Source organism: Carcharodon carcharias, chromosome 5 (genome assembly GCF_017639515.1).
Source record: "Carcharodon carcharias isolate sCarCar2 chromosome 5, sCarCar2.pri, whole genome shotgun sequence".
Taxonomy (NCBI): Eukaryota; Metazoa; Chordata; class Chondrichthyes; order Lamniformes; family Lamnidae; genus Carcharodon; species Carcharodon carcharias.
In genome coordinates this window covers 129,441,792-129,467,797 of record NC_054471.1, presented here as the reverse complement: position 1 = coordinate 129,467,797, position 26,006 = coordinate 129,441,792, and the positions used below count along the sequence as shown (strand labels likewise).

At 45.0% G+C, this 26,006-nt stretch overlaps 1 protein-coding gene across 1 annotated transcript in view; it reads left to right on the top strand.

Annotated features, from left to right (window-relative positions):
• Positions 1-23,685, top strand: part of LOC121277985 (gap junction Cx32.2 protein-like) — a 28,127-nt gene extending 4,442 nt beyond the window's left edge. The window contains exon 2 of the mRNA XM_041187947.1: positions 22,043-23,685. Coding sequence (XP_041043881.1) covers positions 22,059-22,955 — 897 coding nt within the window. The 5' untranslated portion in view covers positions 22,043-22,058 and the 3' untranslated portion in view covers positions 22,956-23,685. The remainder of the gene's footprint in view (positions 1-22,042) is intronic.
• The last annotated feature ends 2,321 nt before the right edge of the window (positions 23,686-26,006 follow it).

Below are 26,006 nucleotides of genomic sequence, written 5' to 3'. Positions count from 1 at the left end.
GCTTTTTCTGAAGCCCGACAAGGCTCCCGGCCTGCCCGCCAACCTTAAAGTTGGACAGGCAGGTCCATTAATTACTTGAATTAGTTTTTAAATGACCTCAATAGGCCGTTGACAGGCTGGCGGGTGCACAGTTGATTCGACTGCGCCCCTGCTGACCTGAAAATTGGAATGATGCGGGGTGATGTCAGGAGTTCCGCCCAATGTTTACACATCGGCAAGTGGGCCCCAACCAACACCCCCCCCCCACACACCCCCCCCACCGCCGCCCCGCCCCGCTTGCTGACCTCAATATCCTGGCCTTGGGGAAATACTGGGGGCTAAAATCATTTATGAAACTGCAAAAAGAAGAATGGGGGAAAATGAACTCAGTGTCATTAATGTCACAGAAACATCATCTAGATTGTTTTAATGATGATTTGGTTTTTTTAAACATGAATGTAATCATTACATCGTATGTTTTAAACAAAGTGAAAAAGCTTTCCCTTAAACTTTAGAAGTGGCAAGTTCTCTGCTTACAAAAGTTGCAATTTTACTTTGCTCAAAATATGCTGTACTCCTTCTAGGATTAAGATTGCAATATTGGTTGTTGAATCTGTTGTATGTTTTATGTTGAGTAGGTATCACGAAGAGGTTCGGAGTTTTGTATGGTTGACCATTAAGTGTTTATTGATAAAGCATAACTATGTACATAAATACAGCATGTAGCCCAAGCTTTGAGTTAACTCCATGCTTGCTTCTACACAGGTCTCTGTCCAGTCCACCACTGACTCTAGTCTCAGGTCATGCATCTCTTTACATCAGACTGTGGTGGTACTGTTTCTCAGTCCCAGATTACCCCTTGCTATGCCAGATACCCTTATACTACACCTCCCCAAATCTTTACCCAGCATATTTACATTGCAATTGTGCTAACCTTTCTCCCATCCTCACATCCTTCAAGTCTCTGACTATATAAATTCAGATGGTCTGGAGGCTTGATAATTCTTCCAGATCTCGTTCTGGTCACATTCAGTGTAGTGGTAGGCTCTGTTGATTTGGGCAACCTTTGTTAATTCAGAGCTTGAGTTGTAATCTGTGTTTCTGGCACTTGGTTGTCTTCTTCTGATATGCTTTCTCTGCTCCTTGGAGTAGAACTTCTCTTTGTCAATTCCCCATCTACTCTGCTCGGGGACAACCAGTTTGTCTTGTTCTTCACGGGGAGAGTGTTCACTCCGTTTATTCATGATACAAACATGGTTTTCCTTTTTGTGTATGGTCCATCGTGACTTTTGTGGGAGTTGAAGGTTGTCCCTCCCTCTCATTTGGATGATTCTCATCTGTGGGCTGACCATACAGTTTGGCTTTTATTGTGACACTGTGTTCTTCTGTGTGCCTTCATGCTGTGGTGTTTACAGCTAGTGTGACTGCAATTGTTGGAGCCTGGGATTGGGGCTCATTCTTCTGTAACTGGTCATTTTTCTGCATGTCTTCAACTCGAGGTACAGTGGTAATTATCTGAAGGTTTGGCTGGTCTGACCAAAGAGGAGGTTCTGCAGCTTGCAAAGAAATTGGACAAACAGCACTGCGAAGAGTGAAGACAATTCAGAGCTGAAGTTCCAGTTGAGAGTCTCTTTACTGGTGGGGCCTCTTGGGAACTTACAGTTCTGTGTAGTTGATGATAGACATCTTGACATCTTCTGCTGTTTTGAGAAGGTTAAAGGCAACACAGACATCTCTGCTCAACAGAGAAAAAGATTGGTTTTGGATGATGTACATGATTTCGAATATCTGCTTGTTGCCTTACCTTAGCATTTCTAGGATCATGCCTCTGACTGGAAGTCAGATTCCTCCAGGCTTGTAGAGTGGTGTGTCTGTTGTTTGTAACCAGAAGTCAGTTAGCATTGGTTCTTTATCCAAGCGGATTGTGACACTGGCTCCTGTGACCAATTTGAACGTGGTGAGGTGACCATTTACTGTGATGTCCATATTCCAGAAAGAGAATCCAGGATCTCTGTCCTCACCCAAGAAGCATGATTGGGTGTCTTCCTGGTGTGGTACCTGAATCTCATGGATTGTCTTGGAACATTCGGCCCTCCTGGATGTCATGGCTTTGCTTGGCTTTCCAAAGTACCTCAGGCAGTTGAAACACTACACTGAGATTGCTGGACATTGCTCTTGCCTGTAAGGTCATTTGGCTCCACAGCACTGACATGGTCGACGACCGTGTTGTGGTTGGTTTGGGTATTGTCTTCCTTGGCCTGGAGTCTTTCAGCCCCTTTGTTGTTTTACTAGCTGGGCAGTTGGGGTTGTTCTGCATCATGGCTTGCTTTTGGATCAATGTTGTTGGCAGATTTCAGACTGCCTGACTATTTGGATGGCCTTTTCTAAAGCCAGGTCTTCCGTGGTCTGTAGTGTGTCTGAAAGGGCATCGGCAGCCACTCTGAAAACAATTATATCCCTTATGACTGTCACTGTAGTCAGAGCCTTCAGCCAATCTGTATAATTTGTTTATAAAATAGTCAATTGGTTTTCCAAGTTGTTGGACATATTTGTTGAATTTCACTTTCTCTAAAATTTGTTGCTTCCTAGATTAAAATATATATTGAATTATTTTAGAACTTGATCAAATTTATCTGAGGATTTGTTTATATCTTATCTTGTAATAATATTATCGATTATCAGACCTACTGAATAAAATAGGGTATTCACTTGCTTGGCTTCTGTCTTTTCAACTAATAATGAAGCTATCATATATCTTAAGAATCTTTACTGCCAACATCCCCAATTTTGTGTTCGGACTGGCTCTTGGTCTGGTCCAAATTGGATTGGTAATGTTTTTTTTAAAGCACGTAAGCTTTTTAAACTAGTCCTGGCGTAGAACTGAATTTTTTGCTCACCCTGCTAGGTCCTTTCATTCTGCACTCTGTGGGCATTCACAATGGACCTCACTAGATCTTGTGGAATCCTCATGTGCACAGTGGTGTTTTTCACTTCTGCCTTTCTGCTTCCAATTCTGCAACGGAGCTTCTTTCAGGAAATCTCACTTTATGTCTTCACTTCAGGCGCTCTCCATCAGGTCAGAATGCTGCTCCTTAATTTTCCAATGTTTGAATGCCTGCTCCAGCTTCTCTGAGGTTCTGGGTTTTTCCATTAGCTGCCACTATGGTGTATGTTCAGTAGGTCTCATGAACAGGTTCTGAGTCCTGTATGGTTGAACATTAAGTGTTTATTGATAACACATAAGTATGTACATATATACAGGGGATAGCCCAAGCTGTGAGCTAACTCCATGCTTGCTTCTACACAGGTCTCTGTCCAGTCTAAAACTGAGGCTGGAATTTTCTGGCTCCACTGGCATCAGGCATTATGGTGGGTGGGGGGTGGCGGCAATATGGCGAGAAGGCCAAAAATCGGTTTCATGCTGGCGTGAAAGTACAGCGGGATCAACTGATAGTGTCTGCCATGGCGGAACGCCAATCCTGTTGGAGGTTGATGTGAACCTGCTTTGCATCCTGCTAATGGGAAGGGGTGGGGGGAATTGAAGGTGTCAGGGAAGGGTCAGGTTGGGACGGGGGGGGGAAGGTGTCAGGACGGGTGAGGTTGAGAGGGGCGGGAGGGGGTATGGGGGAGGAGGCTGTAATGGGAACGAATGCAGCAAGTAGGGATGTAGGTCTAAGGAGGGAGGAAGGTGTAAGTAAAGGAGTTCAGAGGGGGGAAGGAGTTCGGAGAGGGGATGGAATCCAGAGGGAGGAAGGAACAAGGTTGGAGGAAGGAATAAGGGTGGAGGAGGGAGTCCGGGGTGGAGGAGGTGTCCAGGTGAACATGCAAGGAAGGGGTTGGTGGAATCAATGGGAGGGATCATCCTAGATTTACACTAAGTGTGGTGGTGGTCAAGAAAAAGAATGTTTTACCCACTTGCCCTGATGGCAGATTTTCACGCCATATTGCCCAACCTTGCCTGACTAAACATGCATTCCTGGGAAACATGCCGTTTCGCAGGTAGGCAGCCTCTGATTCACCACACTGTCACCTCGCCACTTCCTCACACCAGTCACCATATTTAAAGTGCAGCCGCGCACACACCTCTCAGTCCTTCTAGTCCACAGCTGCTGCAGAGAAGACATTGCTGCAAAAGGCAAGAAGACTGCAGCCCCTCAATTCAGTGATGCGTCCCTGGACACTTTTTGAACACTGTGGAGGTCCGCTGTGATGTCCTTGAGCCCCGTTCTGGCCGCAGCAGGGACATCAACATCACTAATCTGGGTTGGGAGGCGGTGGCAGTGGTGGTCAGCACCAAAACCACGCAAAAGAGGACAGCCACCCAGTGCCGAAAGAGAATGAATGAGCATCTCCGTTCTGCCAGGGTAAGTCATTCTTCTCGTCACTCTCAACTTACACCCATCACACATCCACAGGGATCTCACTCACTGACAGTTCAAGGCACATCACCATTCACTCTCTCACCTTCATTGTCCTCTTCCTATCCATGGCACCACTCAACACCCACACATGCCACGCCTACTTATCATCTGGCCTGGCAGGCTTCCTGCCTACACTTCTCTCCATCTATATTCATGCAGGACAAGCTGGCACACAACAGAAGGGAGTGGTCGCTTACCGGTGGAGGAATGCCTGAAATCAAGATCCTCACGGATTTTGAAAATAGAATCATCCAGCTGGCCGGCAAAGATTTGGACCATTCCTGTGCTGATGGTGACGTCGGCAGTGCTCAACTAAGTGAGGATACAGAAGTGCAATTTCCATCAGACAACCATGCTGTGAATGATATGTCCTGTTTCACAGGCCACTGCCATGCACTAATTATCTCCCCTTGCATTCGCAGGTACATCTGGGAAACAGCTGAAGGGGGTCCATGAGCGAGGTCCTCGACTCAAGTTCCGAAGGCACCTCTGAAGGTGAATCTGTTGAAACCCTGATTGAAAACCCATCACAGTGCTGACCCATACCCTCCACAACCACAGAGATACACACCTTGGTGGGACCTAGTTTTAGAGTAGCCTCAGGGTTACAATCTGGTGAGCATATTGCAGTGCCTGATCCATAGCTGGCAGAACAAGGACTGCCATAGTGCACAGAGGGGTTGGGAATTGTATAGACCCCTCGGGCTGTACGGCATACAATGAATGTACACATTGAATATTAATTGTATTATAAGTGTATTGAAGCACCTTAGAGTGCAACATGATGTATGTTGATAACTCCAACACCATTGCACTGTCTGATTGTCTGTAATGACCATATTGAAATGATTGTAATATTCATTGATTGTATTGAAGTACCTCATAATCCATGTGTAAAAGTTGAATCTGATTGCACTTTTTGTGAGGGCGATTTAGAAATGTTTAGTAATGTCCTTCCAGATATTTTATGAATAAATTATTTTTTCAAAATAAAAAAACTTCCCAGGTTTCAGATGCTCAGAGGACTGCTGGAGACTAGAAGTCTGCTGAGTCTGAGTCAGATGATGAGTTTCTGGACTTGGTCATACCTCAGTTGCTGCGCTGGCATGCCAACACACTGAGGTCGACACTGGCAGAATGCTGGCCACCATGGAGACCTTGGTCCAGGACATCAGCCTTGCACTGCTGCGCGGGCTGAATGCCATCACTGACGCCATAGTTGGCCTCCAACAGTGTCAATGCGAGAGGGGAACGGGACAGCTTGATATCGCTCCAGCTTTCCCTTCTCCTCAAGGAGACAGCCAGGAGCCCTCTGCCAAGATGCAAGTTGCAGCATGAGCCTCGTTATACCATCTCTCTGTTGCAGTCTGAGGTTGCCGCATGGGCATCATCAGCCATGCCCTCTGTGGGTAGCCCTCGTCCCTGAGGAGCCAACCCTGCAGCCCCTGTGGACCTTGGAAGAGGTAAGGGATCTGAGACCTACTGAGAATGTGGGAGTCATGGACACTTCTTGGGAACTGTGAACAGATCTGCAGGATGCATTTATGGTGGTTGCACACCAGCTGAACATTCAGTGAATGGAAGCCCTTATGATTGATATAGCTGACCACTTGATGCCATGGAGACCTGAACACCACATGAGTGCAGCTGATGGCACCCTGCACATGTGGAAGACCTGAGATCTAAGCAAATCCAATCGCTCTTGCTCCCTGGCTTGCCTGATCCTGGGCGAAATGCACAAAGTTATGGGCCTTCATAAAGATGGTGTCCATGACCTCATGGATACCTGTGATATCCCACAGAGGTCACCTGTGAAGCCCTGAAAGGAGCCACTGGTGTAAAAATTGAGCACTGCAGTCACTTTCATGGCCACTGCCAGTGGATGCCCTCCTTGTCCCCATGGTGCCAAATCCTGCAGCAGGTGGCAGGTGTGGCCGACCAGTTCCCTAGACATGTGCAGTCTTCAGCGACAATGGTTCTCAGTCATCTGCAGGAATGACAAGGGCCATCTATAGAGCCTGGGTCTAGCTAGGCACCAAGTAGCAATGGCTCGCTGTGACTCTTCAGCGGCATGCATGGGCACCCCAGCTGCTCTCCTTCCTGAAGGTGCTGCTCCTCCCTCTGCCTAGCTAGGCGCCTCCATCACCGACTTCTCCTTTGTCTCCACTCCCTGTAAGCCATGTGGCATATAGCTAGTTCACCAGGCTCCTTGCTCCTGATATCCTCCTCCTGCAGGATGAAAGAGAGAGACGCTTGAGTTAGCATGGGTGTACTAAGAATTTCGCTTGGTCTGAAAGTCTCTTAACACATCCCAGATAGTGCTGGCCACCAATTGGATGGCCAGAGTTTAGTGCGCTGCATGGCTGCCCAAAACCCCACCTTCCTTTGTCCCTCACCTGACCGATTGGCTGCAGCTTTGCCCACTGGACTGCATGCTGTGCTCTCAGCTCAGGCACAGGCAATCTCCTAACCTACAATGCAAGGCTGCACTGTTAGCTTGAACCATTGGAGGGACTGGTCCGAACCTGAATGATGACATTGCAAGGGGCTGTGAGCGCCTCCACCGGTGACTGCTCCATGGCCAGCTTTAGCAAGGAGATTCTACAATGTGCTCAGTTGTCTAACTGTTCTGCAATCTACTGAAACTATCATTAGTTTGCAGTCTGTGTCCAAGAGGTGAAAAGCTCTGGAGCATTTGGTGGCACTTTCAGGTCTCTGCATTGCTTGAGTGGGCAGATAAGCTAGAGGCCCGACTCCAAGCATATCAATGTGGCTGCACCTGAGTTGTCTCAGCTGTGGAGGAATGGTCACTTTATGCAAGGTTTCCCTCATGCATGACTGCTTTCCTCTCTGCAACCTCCACATGTACTTCTGCACTACATCAACCGCTGTGCAGCTCTTGTCCCCCAAACTCACCTCAGCCGTAGTGCCTTCCTCGCTCCCCTGCATCCCTTGCCCCCCCAACAACTTGCCCAACTGCAATGCAGCCCTTGCCCCGACACCGCACTGTCAGCCAGCTGGGAAAATGTGACTTGCCTGTGTCCTCACCCAAATATGTGGCGCCTTACCCTTGAGATCAACAGGCAACCCTCGCGAGTGCTGTGCAATGTTGCTGTGCACTTATCTCCCAGTTCCACCCGAAGTGCAGCTCACCAGGTCCACGTTTCATAAATGCTGTTGCAAAACACATTGGCGTGATTACTCGGATGATCCAAGTGGGGGGAAGATTCTGGTGAGCTGGATTTACAATGATATGCAGATGTATAACAATGGCGTTCCCGAGGTGTGGCAGCAGAAATGCGGCCCGCCGTTGACGGGTGAAGTGGACGATTGCAAACTGGTTTCATGATGTCATGAAACTGATTTTTGGCCTTGCCGCTATATTGTCTGCTCACACCCGCCATGACGCCCAATGCCAGCCCACTTCTGCCCAATGACTGCCTCCTGGGGAGCAAACTGAGTGTGGGCATGGTAGGAGGGAATGGTGAGAGTGAGAGGGGGGAGAGTGAGCCAGAAGTTTGGGAGGGTGAGGGTGCGTCATTAGTAGCAGAATGGACAGCGAGGATAGCTGGTGGGAACTCAGAGGCAGACATGGACCTTGGGGTGGGAAGGAGGAGGTTGATGTTGATGGGGGGTGGGATTCTCAGGAAGATGGGGAACGTGCACGTTCACCTGGACATCCCGGAAAGAAAAGGATTCGGATTGGTAGGTGATGGCGGGGAGGTGGAAGGTGATGCCGGGTGGGGTGTCAACTGTGATGGGGGGAAAGGACAAGGCTGACTGGAGGATGGGAAAGGATGGGGAACTGATAAGGAGCTTAATGATGACCATTGCTGTTGAAAGCGAGTGAAGCTTCATGTTGGACGGGCACAGGTGCTGCATGGGAGTGTGATCAGTGGGTGGACGGAGATGCAGCTCAGCTCAGGTGGACAACTGAAAGAGAAGCCCAGCAAACAGCATTGCAAATGCTCGGGACATTAAGATGAGTGTGATAGATGAAGGCTCCGAGTGCTCAGGAAGGTGCTTGCACAATGCTCCGAAAGGTCTGGCGCACACACTTCTCCCTCCAGAATTACTTGTGGTCTGGCTGCATGCGAGTGGGAGGGAATGCAGTGGGAACACTTGCGAAGCCTGTAAATGAAGCTGAAAGACACCATTACACATTATTAGGTGAAAGCGAATATATCTTCAGATTATGAGGTGACAAAATGTCTTCACCTATGCAAACACTTGTGATCAGAAATTCTTAACTTTTCTAGGCCTACCACTCTTCCTAAGTGACATCTGCAGCATAGGTGGAGACAGCCTGTGCAGTGCCTGGTTCTATAGCCTTTTCGGCGTGCGTCCACTGGAGAGCCGAGGCCTTGATGGCCCGGCTTGCTTTGGCTGTCCTCCTGTGGGCCAGCTGCTCCCTCTGTGGTGACAGAGGATGAGGTTGAAGGGGTCACAGGCAAAGGAGGATTCAGAAGCAGAGAGCAGCCTCTGATATTCCTGAGCGGATGACCCAGGGATGTCCAGCTGTCACTTCTCCTCCCTTTGGGTGTCCGAGGGCCTTAGCTTGACTCCTTGAGGGGAAGGAACACCTGGAGGGATTTCAAGGTGCCCCGTTTCCATCTCATGTTACCGGTGCAGGAACTCACTCATGACTACCATGATGGAGTGTAGGTCTGCGTGCGTCTCTGCGTTCCGCTGTACCAGGGTCTCTCTGACATCTGCCATCCTTCCCATGGAGGCATGCACACGTGGGGTCCATTTCATCAGAGAGCAGGTGGACACACTCCTCCAACTCGCGTGCCATTCTGTTGAAGGCTTCCAGCAGCTCTGCATCCCTCGCTTTCTGCTAAAGCTCCACAATGATTTGGAAAGCTGAATCCAGTGGCTCGTCATCTGACTCAGAACTCACAGATGTCTCTTCCCCAGCAGTCTGCCGAGGGCCAGGGAGCTTGGTTGAACCTGTCTCCTCCTGCTATGGATACCTGTCCCTGCGGTGACCACCAGATTGTGAACCTGAGCCTGCTCTAGATCTAGCTGCCACCGAGGTGTGTGTCTCTGCACTGGTGGAGGGTGTGGGTATGCGCAGTGATGGGTCTTAAAGGCTGTTTATTTCCAGCTCTTCAAAGGAGGAGGTGTCCTCTTAGCTGGAGGTGAGGACCTGGATGGAGCTGAGGGGCTGACTGGCTGAGGGTATCGGTTGCTTGGCAGAGCTCCCCATGAACCAAAGTCGAGATAATTAGTGCAAGGCAGCAGAGTGAGAAGCAGGAGAGAGAGCACTCACAGTTGCGTTGAAAAAGGGATGATGTGGTGCAAGATCCTCATATGGGTGTTTGCTGCTGACCTCACCGTCGCTGCAGGCACGGTCCACATCCTCACCAGTCAGCTTGATGGCAGACTCCTCTCATAGTGGGTGAGGGGCCTAATGTGGGAATGATTGTGTGGCGAGCAGAGACATGGACGGGATGGGATGTGAGCTCCAGGGGATATGAGCCTGATGTAGATGTGAGGGTGTGTGTGAGAGTTAGTGGTGTTGTCCCTTGAGGTGTGAGATCCCTGTGGATATGTGATGGGTTTGTGACTGTGTGAGTTGAGAGTGATGAGACTTGCCCTGGCGGAATGGATGAGAGCATTCATCCACTTTCTGCGCTGGATGGCTGACCTCTGTGTTCCGATGTGCTGACCATCGCTGCCACCGCCTCCCAGGCCGGATTGATGATTCTGGTGGACCTCCTGAGGCCAGAGCTGGGGTAGAAGACATCGCGGTGGCCTTCCACTGCGTCCAGCAGGCGCCCCAGAGAGGCATCACTAAATTTGGGGGCTACCATCTTCTTTGCTTTCAAGGCCATCTGTCGTCTGGAGCAGCCCTAGGCTGAAGACATGAAGTAGGCATGCGCTCTGGTGCGCTTTAAACATGGTGCCCGGAGTGAGGAAGCGCTGACGCCACAGCGCAGCAGGCAAATCTGAGCCCGCTTGCCAGTGACCTGGTGTGTTTCCCGTGAATGCACTATTAATGATGTGCTGGGGCTAGGCTGATACGACGCAAAAAACCTTCATTGCAGCCAGCGAGTGAAATGCCCTTTTTCCCACCCGCTACTGCACTTTGTGCAAATCTGGGACAATTCCGCCCTGAACTAAAAGCAGAAAGTGCTGTAAAAGTCAGCAGGACTTGCAGCGTCTGTGGAAAGTATTCCAGCACTTCCTGTTTTTATTTCAGATCTTCAGCATCCGCAGTATTTTGCTTTTATTTCAGTCTGCAACTGACTCTAGTCTCAGGTCGTGTGTGTCTTTATATCACATGGTGGGTTGTACTGTTTCCCATTCCCACATTAACTCTTGCTATGCCAGATGCCCTTATACTACAGAATCCTAGTTACTGTTAAATGTTGCTCATCTTCAACAATGTCCACTCTAGGAGACAATGTTTTGAAAAGCATGTAAGCCAGTAAGTTTCTTCTAATCCAAGTCATGATTCAGATGCAAAACTGCTACCTTGAACTTGAACTGTGATGCTATGAATAAGCAAATGACAAATCTAATTGTTTCTTTATTACCATCTTTCAAATGCACAACAACGTTCTGTCTGGCATATGTGCAAATGAAGAGAAGCAGAATTCATATAGGAGGGATGTAAACATCCTGCAACAAATTTATAGCACGAAAATAGTTATATAAAATAAAATGTTACCTTGGAAATTTTTTTTTTGACAATCAGAACTTATGAGCAACTGAAATAAAAACAGAAAGTGCTGGGAAAACTCAGCAGGTCTGGCAGCATCTGTGGGGAGTGAAACAAAGTTAATATTTTGAGTCCAATATGACTTATCTTCGGAACTTATGCGCAACTAAGATACCAATACATTTTCAGAGTTTAATGGGTTTAAAGGCTAACATTGAGGAAAATTTCCATGAGATGGAACTCAGAGTGAAACATAAATTCAACATGAACCATATAGTTTGACTCTCTGAGGTAAGTCAACCTTAATTTAATATTGCTTGTGCTGGAATTGCTAATACTAAAATTCTACTTCCAAACCACCATTTTGTATCTGAATAGGCGTTCAGTAGAAATCTCCAGACATCTGCAGCTTGACACTGGTGGCTAAATAATTGTGATGACTACCAGAATATTAAGGGAATTATTTATTTAATCGTGCATTATTTAACGTTCAATTTTAAAAAAATAAAACTGTGCCCCCGTACAAATTAACAGCTAAGTAATTCATAGAAATATAAACTGCTTTTAACATTTGAAAAATGAAACTCCTCTCAATACTGGAAACACTTTCCTCTAATTTCAAGCATGAGACCCATACAGTAACAGGTCTTCTTGAACTTTAAGTTCCTCCCTGTTACTAATTTTGTGTAACTACTCTTCTAATCTCAAATTACACAGCACAGCTTAATTCCCTGAACTCAGTTCCCTGCAGTAGCAAATGTGTAGCAAAGCACATTGCTTGTGAATTTTACAACCTCTTGATATTCTGATCAATATTGGAAATTTTCTCGATAGTGGTTGTGGATTTAAACCCTCAGCCTACAATTCTAACTGCACAAATGGAAGCACAACTCTACTCGAAACGTTAACTGTGTTCCTCTCTGCAGATGCTGTCAGACATGCTGAGTTTTTCCAGATATTTTTATTTTTGTTTTGGATTTCTGACATCTGCAGTTTTTTGCTTTTATCACAACTCTACTGTATTCAACTCAGTAGTTTTTCTTTAAATTCTACCTTGCCTGTTGTCCAATTATTTGTGGCAGGTTTAAAATATTTGTGTTCAAGGACTTCACCCTGTTGAGAAGACATAGAGGTCATTCCAAGTATAATATTAATGGAACAACCTCCCTCTGTGTCACAGGTTGTAGCATGATTCAGACTCTTATGCCCAGAATCACCATATGTACATCAGCCTGAGATTTTAGGAATGATTGAATTGTTTAGCAGATTGGTACATCATGTCTGCTAGGTCAAATTTGGCCCACCTGTTCCATATTGTCTATGAATGATCTAGAATAAATAGCACATAAAATATACCATGAAAGCACTGTATGAGCTTTCACTGCTAATTGCCAGAAGCACTGGACAAACATCATTTAGCAGCAAATGAGCCCTTACAACACACTTTGAAAATACTATTTAAAGCAACCATGATATCACATAGAAAATATTATCCAGGGAGTTGGGATGCAAGTGCTCTTTAAAGAAGCAGGAAATAATTGTTGAAAACATGATATAAAGAGTCTTGACCCTAACATATTTCTCAGGTTGAGAGATCAGAGATCCATGACAGGCTTCTAACATGGAGCCCAAGGGAACAATCTCCATGTTGCTGCAGTGAGGATGCAAATACAGTAGCAGAAGAACTAACAAGTGACCTGGAAGGAGCAAAAGTGTCCTGAAGATTGTGCCTGATATTCAATTGAAGGCTGAATCTAAGGCCTTCACTATGCCTTTGTTGGACTGACAGAGAAAGGAAGCAGCTATGTCCATTCCCACTATGCAGAGAGCTGGGGGGACAGAGTGGTGTGGTGGTGGTATCTCTGGGCTGTTAATGCTGCTTCCTGTGACCAGGTGTTCCAAGCCAATAAATGGTGTAAATGGACACCTAAAGAAAAATTGAATTAATATATATTATATATACACACATATATATGTATAATATATATATTTATATATAAAAACAGTCACTTGGTAGTATAGAACTTGAATATGGCTGAAAAGAGAGACATGCTGCTGAAGCTTTTCATCTTTTGCTCATCAGGACAAATGCAAGAATGCCAAATTTCAAACAATTTATAGTAGATTGGCAGTGGCATGAAAATGTGATCAGATCATTTCCACCCAATGATAATGGCTGCTGCCATTTTGGTAGGGGCCTTCGGATGTCTCAGGTTGGAGGCTACTATTGATGTGCAAATCATGCAAGCAAAGGATCCAGATTGTAAATGACATGTGCATCTCTTCACTTGTACTAGGCATTGGATGACCTAGCCATCAGTCTTTAAAGGGGCCACAGATGGCTACTCAAGAATGGCCCAAAACTATTTTCATATTTTATTTATGATACTGTGAGTAGCAGGAATTCTCCCCATGGCCTCACATAAATATTGGGGCCCACTATCAGCCCACACATCTTTCTTGTAGCCCCACCCCCTGAACCCTGATGGTTTGTCTCCTTTTGCCTGCTGACTGCCCTATTGGTGCTAAATCTTAAAACCGGCATTGTAATCTATTGCACTTTTGTTTTATTTCTTTGCTTGAATAATAGCCAGCTTTTCCATACTTATTACACAGCATTACATTGTATTTGCAGCATGGAACAAGCCCACCCCCTTACTTCACTTAGCCCTATCAACACATCATTTTTTTCCTTCTTCCTTTGTGTTTACTCAATTATTACATGTGGTAGCAAATTGTATATTCCCATATTATTCTGAATAAAAGAATTCCTTCTGGAATTGAATCATGACTTTCTAATAATAATGACCCCTAGTTTTGAACTCCTCCACAAGTGGAAATATTTTGTCATTTGAAAATAAAATGTCAGGTACCACATGTACTTCAATGACATCCAGCTCTACCTCACACCACCTCTGCTGACCCCTCCAGTTTCTCTGATTTGTCCCACTGCTTGCCTGACATTCAGTTTGAGATGAGCAGAAATTTCCTCAAATTAAATATTAGGAACACCGAAGCCATTGCCCTCAGTTCCCTCCACAAACTGTGTTCCCTAACCACTGACTCCATCCTTTCTCCTGGCAACTATCTGAGGCTGAACCAGACCATTTGCAATCTTGGGGCTTTGTCTGTACATACGTTGAGCTTCTGACCTCATATCCACTCCATAACCAAAACTGTCTACTTCCACCTCCATAACTCCACTCCATTCCTGCCTTAGCTGAGCTACTGCTGAAACTTCTAATCATGCCTTTGTTATTGCTAGAATTTACTATTTCAACATGTTCCTGGCTGTCCTCCCATCTTCTACCCCACATCAGTTGAACTCATCCAAATCTCTGTTGCCCATCTCCTAATTTGCTCCATGTGCCACTCACATTTCTCCTTGTCGACTTACATTGGTTTCCAGTGTACAACACCGCAATTTTAAAGTTCCCATTCTTGCTTTCAAATCCCTTCATGCCTTACCCCTACCTATCTCTGTAATCTTCTTCAACTTTACAACCCATTAAGATATCTCAGCATCTCAGGCCTCTTGCGCATTTCCGATTTTACTCACTCCACCATTGGCAGCTGTGCCTTCAACTGCCTTGGCCTCATGCTGTGGAATTCCCTCCCAAAGCCTCTCCAACTCTCTCTCCTCCTTTATGACATTCCTTAAAACTTCTCTCTTTAACTGATTTTTGGTCTTCTATCCTTTTGCGGCTTGGAGTCAAATTTTGTTTGATAATGTGAAGTTTGATAATTGGGACATCTTACTCTGCTAAATGCAAATTGATGTTGTTGTTCTCTACATTTACCCTATCCAAACCCTTCATTATTTTAAAAACCTCTATTCTCTCACTTCCCAGCTCCTCTTTTCCAGGGAACATGGCCTCAGCCTGTTCCGTCTTTTCCGTTAGTTGTAACCTCTGAGTTCTGATACCATCGTTGTTAATCTTTTTTGTTCCTTTTCCAGTGACATATATACTTTTTGTAATACAGGTACCAGAGTGTATGGCTGGACAGTCGCCTTTATTTATTATACTTGTGAGATACATTGCAATTCTCCTTGTGCTTGAATTTTATAGGCAGTCTTCAACTTTCATGCACTTCTATGGGTCCAAATTCAGTGGCGTGGTTGTATTGCCCACCCAAAACTAGTCTCAGGAGGCCCAAACTATATTTGGGCTTGGGGTTTATTTAAATGTAGTTATAGATGTCAAAGGAGCATGCTGCTGCTTGCTGGGTATGGGAGGGCAAGTGATCGATGAGTTGTTGTATTTTTTCAACTTCTGGGCTTTTGTTTTCCAGGCAAAAAATGGTCATCAGCTAGTTGAAAATTGTCCTCTATGAACGTTTACAGATGATGCTGCAGTTTGTGTTGCTCATGGTGAATCAAGGACATTTGTTACTTTAAGCTAGCCCTTGCATAAGCCATATTTTTGTTGATAATAAAATGTCTGTTAAACTTTCCCATCATCGTGTCATGGCTTTCACTGTCACCGTCTGTCTGGTTGAATCCTATGAGAATATTGTCTGCTTTACGATCTGTGCTGTAAATCATTGTGTTTCCTTGCCTAATGTTTCACTCTATCTGCTACACTTGACACATTTCCAATGCTTTTCTCAGTTTGGCCATTCCTCAAGCTTGAAAAATTCAATTTCAGCGGAGGAGCGACAGGGATATCACCCTCTGTCATGTTTAGTTTTAGACAATTAACAAACATTTTAAAGTGTTTGACAGTATTTCACCTGCCTCTAAATCATCTTTGACTTTCTTGCTTCATGCTCACACTGACTCCTTTCCTCTTGTTTATTGAGAACAAATCCAAGTGTAAATTAGAAGTGTCATTTTGATTCTGAGTAGATACAATCTGCAGTTTGATGAGGGGATTTTCAGCTTCATCACTGGGTGGTAATCTGAGGGGCAAGGATATATTTTACGTCCTTCATAGAGATGCTGAGCCAAGTCTGATACCAATGTTTGCAATGTAGCAGATTGTTGTAAGATAATAGATCAATTTTGAACTGGCAGTCCCTAAATTGAAGGGCAATGTACCCTTAGCAGCGCTGCCAGGATTATCATAGAGTGTAACAGGAAGAAGCTTCTTCCATTTTATTGAAAAAAATCTTTTATCTCCATTACTCTGCAGCACTTTATAAATCAAGAAGGTTCAGCTTTTTTCCTAGCCTAATAAACAGGTAAACCATTAACGAAGCAGTTCCAGGAATTTGAACTCCCCGACCAACAACCTTCAACTCCCAAAACAACAACCTTCATCTCTCAGGCTTACAACCTTCATCCCTCAGACCAACAACCTTTATCTTCTAGACCATCAATCTTCCTCTCCCAGACTAACAATTTACAACTCACAGACCAACAACCTTCACCTCCCTCAACTCCCAGACCAACAGCATCATCTTTCAGACCAACAATCTTCATCTCACAGACCAACAACCTTCATCTCTCAGATCAATAGTCTTCATCTCAGTCCATGGAGCATTACAGGAGAATGCCACCAGGCAGATAAAGTGACCCAATGTTTCAACGATGCCATCCTACAGATTCTCCTCCAGGCCTACAGGAAAATGGGAAGTGCTTTTCCCTACGGATGGCTAGAAAAAATCCCCCACCTGACCAAGGAAGCCTGTATTGAGATAGCAGCAGAGGTTAACACATGAGGGGTTTGGCAGTGTACCTGGATCCAATGTCAAAAGCAGGCAATAACCTCCTCTGCACCTCAAGGGTGAGCCTGGATGAATGGCTGTCCTGTGGGCAACAGGTGATGGGATTCAACATGGGGAGGGATCAGCCAGGCAGGTGAAAGATTTGTATGCCCCAGTAGCAGCCTCCTGAGTATTGGCAGCACTTGAGTGACAGGAACCTGCCTCTTGGTACCAGGGTCTTCCAAGTCCCATGAGAGTGGACATGTATACAAGACATCCGGGAGGACCCATTGAGTGTCAGAGGGTTGCCAGCTGAGTAGGCTGTCAGTTAATCATTGTGTGGAGGCTCATTTTCCCCATCTACCCACAACCCCAGGAGAAGAGTGAAGACAGGTGATGGTGTGCTGGGCATCTGATCCCTGACACGTGCTGAAGAGGAGACTCTTGAGCTGTCCGGAGAGCAGGCAGGCTGGGCCATTGCTGATGGAGAGATCAAGTGATGTGTGGAGGCCTCGAGCTTGGTGTCCATCATAAGACAGAAAGGAAGCACGCCTCAGGTATGGATGGGAGGTGGGAACGAGAAGGCCTTTGCCCCAATTGTTTGTGTTCCCCATTAAGTTTCTCCACTCCAGAAGAACGGGCTGCTCCTTTGGCAGGGACACTGCTGTCCACCTCTGAGAAGGAGGGCATTGAATCCTCAGAGGATGCAGTGTCACATCATTCCCTGGCACCCTCCACCAGCATAGATTCATTTACCTTGGTGGATATGAGATTGTGACTCTATTAGTGGTCACAAGCTGGTGAGCACCTCACAGACGTGCAGGAGTAGCTAATGGAGGCTGTGACCGCTAAGGGTCCTGATAATTAGAGAGGACTGTTGGAAGCCAGGCCCATGTTGAGCCCCAGGCTGGTAATGAGCCTTTGGTATGGACCACCAGGAACCTGTTGGAATTGCAACATAGAACAGGGGACCATTTGGCGGAGCTGCCAGAAGCAATGCACAGATGATGCCATATCTGAGATGTTCGAGCTCATGACTTCCTCCACAGAGAGGTTGGCAACACTCATAGAGAGCCAGACCCAGCAGACCTTGCAGTAGCTGCCGAATATATGTATGAGACCTTCATACAATTGATTTGGCCATGAACTCTACAGAAGTAGTGGCCACTGCAGAGGTGGAAGAGATGCCTAGACTTGCCTCTAGGTGCTTCTTCATTTTTGGTAGATAGGGAGATGCCATTGTGCACTGTAAAGGGAGGGGTGCTGAAACCTGTCACATCTGGGGGCTACTCTCAAAGCACTCCGAGGGTAGACTTGGCGCTCCTCAGCACCTCTGCCAGTGACCTGACCACTCCGGCACTGTGAAAGAGGAGGCACGCTGCGGTCCTTCAGGCCTTGGACACCCAAGGAACAGCTGTCAAGCGCATCTCAGGCCATGGGATATTACAATCAGCAGCCTGCCTCCCTTCAGCTGCAGATCCCAGGGCTGTATCTCATCGGAGCCCTCAGAAGCACTTTAGAGCAGCCTGTAGTTTCTAGTCCTTACACTCCTTCTTGAACAAGGGTGTCACACTTGTCACTCTTCAATCCTCTAGTGCCCTCCTATATCAAGGGAAGATTGGAGATCATAGCAAGTCCTTCCATTGTCTCCACTTCCTTTAGCAATCTGGGATACAAACCAACCAGATGAGGCAACTTATTGGCTCTAAGCATAGCCAGCCTTTCCAGTACGTCTTTTCTAGCAATTTTCACTCCATCCATTACCTCCACCGGAGAGCAAAGTGTTAACATCAGAATGTAACAATGATGCAATGTCACATGATTAAGTAACTGCGATCTGGTTGGAAGCAGAAATACAACCTTGTGTAGATATACATAGATCTGTAAATAAACAAGAATGTTTTTTATGAATAACAGTCTATGGTAGCAATCTTAGGGTAACAGGCAAATTCTAAAGAAAACCCATTGAGTCTACAAACTCAAGATGAAACATCTACCATATCTGTTTCTCCTGACATTTTGTCAACATCCTTTTACTTGATAAATATTGATATAAAGTACTCATTCAGTATTCTAGACTAAACCATGAAAACAGGCACTTGGAGCGGTTGGAGGTAATTAAGGTCAGCCAGTACAGATTTGTAAAAGTCTAATACTTGACGAATCTAATTGATATTTTTGATAAAGTAACAGCAAATGTTGATGAAGGGAAAGCAATGGGTATCGTCCAGATAGATTTTATGTGTAGAAATTCAGTGCTGGATTGACTTTCAGCATCACAGCTGAGTGACTTGTTTAATAATTCTAAAGGGTGGTTAAGAATCAACATGTTGCTGTCAGTCTGGAGTCACATGTAGGCCAAACCGGGTAAGGATGGCAGATTTCCATCCCTTAAGGACATCACTGAATCACATGAGTTTTTGTGACAATCTAGTATTTTCATAAATCTGGAATAAAAAGATTAGTTAATTAATTTAATTTAAATTGCACCGGTAGATTTAAACTCATGGGTGGAATCTTGTTGAGGTGTTGGGGGGGTCTCACCTGCCAGCTGGAGAGCTGGTGAGAGACCTGCGCTGCCTCTTTACTGGAAGGCTTGCTGAGCCACAAGCCAACCAGTCAGTGGTGAGGTCAGGTTCAGGCCTTCCCCTGGAATCAAGACTCTGGGGGCGGAAATCTCACCTGCCAAGAGCTCCCAGCCAATTAAAGGCTGGCAGCTCTTATGCTCAGCAGCGTTGTAGGGAAAATGGTGGCTACTGCAGTAAAAACACCTATTGGAGTCCCAAGATCAAAGAGCAACCCAGACTTCATGTAAGCAATGTGGTGGTGGGGGTGAAGGGGGTGTGGTAGGTCGGGTGAGGGGTTGGGGGGGGGGGTTAACAGTAAAGGCAGGGGTGGTGACTCTCAGCAAGCCCCCACTACCTCATGTCCAGTCCCTTGATCAGGCACTGAGTGCCTTTATTTGAGACTCCCTGCCACCATCCCCTGGATGTGACAAGCAGCCCATACATTTTTACCTGTTGGGCATGCCTGTACACCACAGGGTTAATACCAGTGGCAGCGGGATAAGGCCCTTAAGTGGTCATTAATGGCGGGGCCAATTAGAGAATCTCAATTGCCAGCAGGGCAGGAAGGTCGACCATGGACCTTCCAATCCAAAACATAATTCAGGCGGAAACAGGGAGAGGGCAGAGTTCCGGTATGCCACCATCCCACCTAAGTACATGGTCTTTCCACCTTAACACAAGATTCTATCCCATGGGCAAAATTTTTACCTCGGCGAGGGGGCGCACGCCCAACTCGCCCGAGCATAAAATGACACTTGTTGACATCAGGCGAGTGTCCCAACGTCAACTTGCAGTCGCGTGATATTTCAGCCGACAGGCACATGGGAATCGGTAGTGCACCTACCAACAATTAAAAGACCGGTTAAGGACATTAAAGTCTCAATTGACTGATATTTTTCACTGCCTGTCCAACCTTACAGTTGTCAGGCAAGCAAGGAGGCCAAGGGGCCTTTGCACTATTTAGGAAACCTCATCCACAAGCGGGATGAGGTTTCCTAAAGCAAATAAAAATGAAATAAAAAATTTAAAGTGTAATTAATGACATGACCCTGCTCATGTGACAGAGTCATAAGGGGACATATTTTATTACATTTTTCATGACTTTATTTTTTTTTGAAAATTCTTCATCTCCCTGAGGCAGCTTTCTCAAGCGTGCACATGCATGCATGTGTGACGTTCGCACTCGCCCCACTCGCCCTCCTCCCCCCAGCCACACAGGCAGCGCTGAACGCTGCCACTCGTGTTTCATACTGTGCGGGCCTTAATTGGCCCACCAGCGTGAAATCACAATCCAGCCCTGATCGTGGGCGGTGGTTGACTTCCCAATTGCCGCAGCCTGCCTCCGCAGCCTGCCCACCCGACAAGGGCTAAATTCTGCTCCATGTCTCCAGAGCAGTAGTCCCGGTCTCTAGATTATTACTGCAGTAACATTACCACTATGCTAACATTCCGTGTTATATCTTCTATTCTGGATATTCATTAAATGTTTGTGATTCTTTGGTGAATAACTAGGTCTCAAAGGACTACACATAGATCCTTACACCAATGATTGATTTATCCAACCATATATATGAAGTAGTGCACCTCATTGAACCTCTAACAGTGGAAATGTTACTTTATGTTGGACTCTTTCTGAACATTGAGAGGCCCACATCTTTGATTTTATTAAAACATCCTATTAAACAGTAAAATTCAAGCCAGGCTCATGTACACATTCCATTTAAGGACATTCATGATTAAAGGCTGGGCACAACACCTCACTACATACATGCCAAGCTGACACCACAGTAATGACTGCATTGCAGAAACTCCAGGTCTAAGTAGCTGTGTCACCCAATAATTAAAATGGCATCTAAACTATTGCTTAAAGAACATACATTAGTATTAATTTGCAAAATGTCTTTCTGGCTTTTGCCATGGATTATATTTACTCTTTGTTCGCTGCCTATTGCTCAGGAATACATTTTCAATCCTGCTTTTAAATTAGTGGCAGTTTTAAAACCAGGCAAAACTGCATTTACTATCAGTAGGGATTAGCTCTGAGATACTGAAGGGAAATTACCTTATATGCTATTAATAAATGCTTCTTCCATTTTTCTTCCTTTGCATCAACTTTAATTGCACAGAGTTTAAGAGATGTGAGATAAATCATGACATGATTACAATTTTCAGTCAAAAACAATTCTGGAGTCGAATTTTTGTGGGAATTCTCCTGATCTCCCACTGTTCACTGTTTTACAGATGAGAAACAGACGGCCAGCAGTTGAACCACCACCACCGCCCCTGCCTCCCCACCACCACCCGTTCCCCTCCCTCCCAACCCAGAGAATCATCAGGAGTTTCATTTTGACAACTACTTAAATATAACTTTTGATTGTTTTGGTACTTATTTTCTCCTAGATCAAACCTTTTCACTATCTTATCTCTATAAATTGCTTTTGACATGACATTAAAGGCTACTTATAAATTGTAATGGTTTTAATATTTCAAGGACATGTTTACATTTATATGGAAAAAACATCGGTGGGGGTGCGGGGTGGGGGTGGGGGTGAATTTCGACAGAGGCTATCCCAGTTCTCTGTTTATACAATTTTTCAAGAGTTTCCATAACTCCTCTGCTGAAGTTACAGCAAATGAGTGGGAGAACTCTTACAGAAATCCACCCATGGATTGAAAGGATCAGTACATTATCATTTCAATCATAACTTAAGTGATTTGTTTCAAATTTATAATCCAGCATATGTTTAATTTGGCAGATATCACTTTTGAAGAATGGGAGACTGGACATTTCTTGGAAGACTCCTGGATAAAGTTCAATCACAGTCTACAGTTATTGGGAAAATCTGGCTCACTATATTGTTTGTGTTCAGGATCTTGCTGCTTGGGGCTGGTGCAGAGAAGGTTTGGGGTGATGAACAGTCTGGCTTTGTTTGCAACACACGCCAACCTGGCTGTGAAAATGTCTGTTATGATAAAGCTTTTCCCATCTCTCACATTCGCTTTTGGGTTCTTCAGATTATTTTTGTCTCAACCCCTACCTTGATATATCTTGGACATGCTTTACATGTAATCCACATGGAAAACAAAAGAACAACCAATGAAACTGAAACCACATTCAGAAAGGTCAAGAAGACAAAGTACATTATAACCCGTGGGAAAGTAAAAATACGAGGAATCCTATTATTCACCTACTTACTACAAGTTTTATGTAAAATTATATTTGAAGTTGGTTTCATTATGGGTCAATGGTATCTATTTGGATTCTCTTTGGGTCCTATTTATGTATGTGACAGAGCTCCCTGTCCACATAATGTAGACTGCTTTATTTCACGCCCGACAGAAAAGACTATCTTCATTATTTTCATGCTGGCTGTGAGTTGTCTGTCACTTGTTCTAAATGTAACTGAAATAATTTACCTAATTTTCAGACAAATAGCTGTTTCCACACGTAAGAAGTATCATTATCAAAATCATTCCGGTTTTGTCTTAGACCCTACTGATAAATCAGTTCTGTCTGAAGAAATATCTCCATCAGGTTCTAAGTTTTTGAAAGGAGAGAAACAATGCAGTAGCCCAGACCCCAATTCTCAGAATAAGTTTAACTATAGTATTGAAAAGTCTGTAGAGAAACTGAAGGACGATCTAGAAAAAACTTCTAAGGAAGAATAAGAACATGATATTTCTGACACTAGGTAGCTTAAAGAGTGCCAGGAATGCAAGACAGGAACAAAAGTAGGCAAAGTTAACAATTATTGCATTATTGTATTACATGCATCAACGTGGTAAAGTAATTTGCAGTTAATTATAGAAAAGCAATTTCTGCTGGCAGTACAAGAGGGCAATAGTTCTATATGAGTGACTACAGGGCAACTGAACCAAAATATACAACTTTGACAACTGGGGCACTTTTTTCCTGACATCCCTGAAGATCTCCTAGCAATAGCAGTTGTCATTGGAAGTTTTGCCAAAAGTCATTCAGCACACCTGTGCATGGATGTATCTCAATGCAACAGCATTTTTAAAACTGCCTCACTGTTTGCCAATTGATAGGTGACAGTGCATTGTTGCAATCACATAGACAAGTGACGATGACAATGTATATGGATCACAGAGCTGTATTTTAGATCGTGTGTATGAATGTATCGGAAACAATGCTTGTAGTGAAGTTATGCTGGATCTTGAAATGTAGACGAAGTATTCTTGTTATAGGTATGGTAGATTATAAAATCACAGAATTTGTCATGAGATGCTATTCCATATTGCTAGCCTTAACCATGACTTAAGGACCTGAAAATATTTTCATTGTTAATTAGTATTACTAACTGAACTACTATAAGCCAATTGCCTTAATGTTTCAAAGTTGGAAACTAGAATAGAGGATAAATAAATGATTTCTTTAGTTAAATGTCTTTCATTTATTCTTTTTGAGAAGACTGCTTTGCATTGCAGTTAATATTTCTGTAACAGTTCTTTTTAAGTATGATCCTAGAACACTTTATAGGACAGAGAAAGGTACAGAAGTAAACAGAAGTAAAAAAGAAATGGACAATTCAAGGTGGGAAGGACCAAAAGCAAAATCAAAGAAAATAATTTTTAAAAAGGCTTTTGAAAGGACTGAGATATTGGACAGATTCTAAGGGAGCCCTCTGGAATGGACAAGATGGTGGGCAGACATTGAAGTTAGTGCTGGAGGCCACAAGTCCGACCCCTAGCAATGGGAGCAGTGTCCCATTATAATGAGGGGTGGGAACGGCCCAACACAGAAAATCCACCTGCTGGTGCTGGGATGTCGATTAGGCTTGTTAAAAAGTCAACTGAAACCAATTATCCCTGAACACACTGGAAGTTAATGATGGCTTAAATATTTGACTGACTTTGTATGGGTCTCCCATGCGATAGAAGGCTGCCCATCAAACCTTGTTAAACTTGACGGTGGCTACCGGAGAGGTCCCTCATTCACAGGTACTCAGTGCCCAATCAAACAGTGCCCAATCAAAGGACCCAGCATAGGATGGCGTGGGTTGGGGGGAGGGGTTGGAGGGGGGATGCTGAAGGTCAGCTTCTTGTCCTTGCATCTGACCCCCACTTGCAACCCCTCACTGGCGACTCCCACCCTGTGACTTCCATCCCACCTCACTTACCCCTCTCCAGGAATCCAGTAACAATCCATGGTGAAGGACTCAGTGCATTAATGGAAACAGTCACCACTGCTGGGGGCACTGCTGGTAATGGAAAGCTGGTGGCCTCTAATTGGCTGGCAGCTCTCAGCGGTGGGGTTTCTGCCCAACAGGGACATGATCAAATGGGAGGCCTGAAGCTGTCTACGTAAGTGCTTGATTTCACTGAAATTGTGTCAGGCCTGCCGGGGAAGGTGGCATGGGGTTCCTACCGATTCTCCAACTGGTGTGCGGGACCTCCATCACTGGAAATAAATTCTGCCCATAAGAAGAGTTCCAATGAACAGAAGCATCATGGCTGAAAGAGAGACCTTTGGTAATGGAGCAAAGAGTACATGGACTGCAGAGTAACCTAGTGTTGGAGGAGCAAAGGGTGGATTCAGGGATATATAGTTAGAGAATATCACTGGGATGGATGAAGCACAGAGCAAGAGGTCCTGGGATTGAATTTTCAGTGACAGTGAAGGAATAGTAATATATTTCCAAGTCAATATGGAGTGCGACTTGGAGGGGAACTTGGAAGTGGTGGTGTTCCCATGCGGCTGCTGCTCTTGACCATCTAGATAGGAATCTAGAACAAGTGGGTACAGTTTCAGGATAAGGGACCGATCATTTAAGACTGAAATGAAGAGAAATTTCTTCACTCAAAGGATTGTGAATCATTGGAATTCTCTACCCCAGAGGATTGTGGTTGTGCTATCATTGAGATAGACAGATTTTGGGGTCTCAGGGAATCAATGGAAATGGGCAGCTGGAAGGAAAGTGGAGTTGAAGCTCAAGGTCAGCCATCATTGTACTGAATGGGGGAGCAGGCTCAGCGGGCCATATGGTCTTCCCCTGCTCCATGTTCTTATGTTACGATTTGGAAGGTGCTATTAAAGAAACTTGGTCCATTTGCTACAATGCATTTTGTAAATCATAAACACTATAGGCATGGTGTGCCAGTGAGCAGGGAGTAAATGTTTAAGCTGGTGAATGGGGTGCCATTCAAGTGGGTTGTTTTGTTCTGGGTGTTGTTGGAGCCGCACTCATCCAGGCAAGTGGAGTGTGTTCCTTTGCACATCTGACTTGTGCCTTGTAGATGGTGGACAGGTTTTGGGGAGTCAGGAGGTGAATTACTCATCGCAGAATTCTCAGTCACTGGCTTGCTATTCTAGCCATGGTATTTATGTGGCTGATCCAGTTTAGTTTCTGGTCAATGGCAACACCCAGGATGTTGATGGTAGGGAATTTGACAATGGTAGTATCATTGAATGTCATAAGAAGATGGGCATTGCCTGGCACTTACATGGTGTGAATGTTATGTATCAGCTCTAGTCTGAATGTTCTCCAGAGCTTGCTGCATGTGGGAATGGACTGCTTCAATATCTGAAGAGCAGCAAGTGAAACTGAACACTGCAATCATCAGCAAACACCTCTAATTCCAAATGAATAAGGAGCCTTGATCTCAAGGAATGATGGAATGTGCTTGATGGCTGAGTGGTCTACTCGTGCTCCTATTTCTCACGCTCCTATGTTCTTATGTCATTGATGAAGTAGCTAA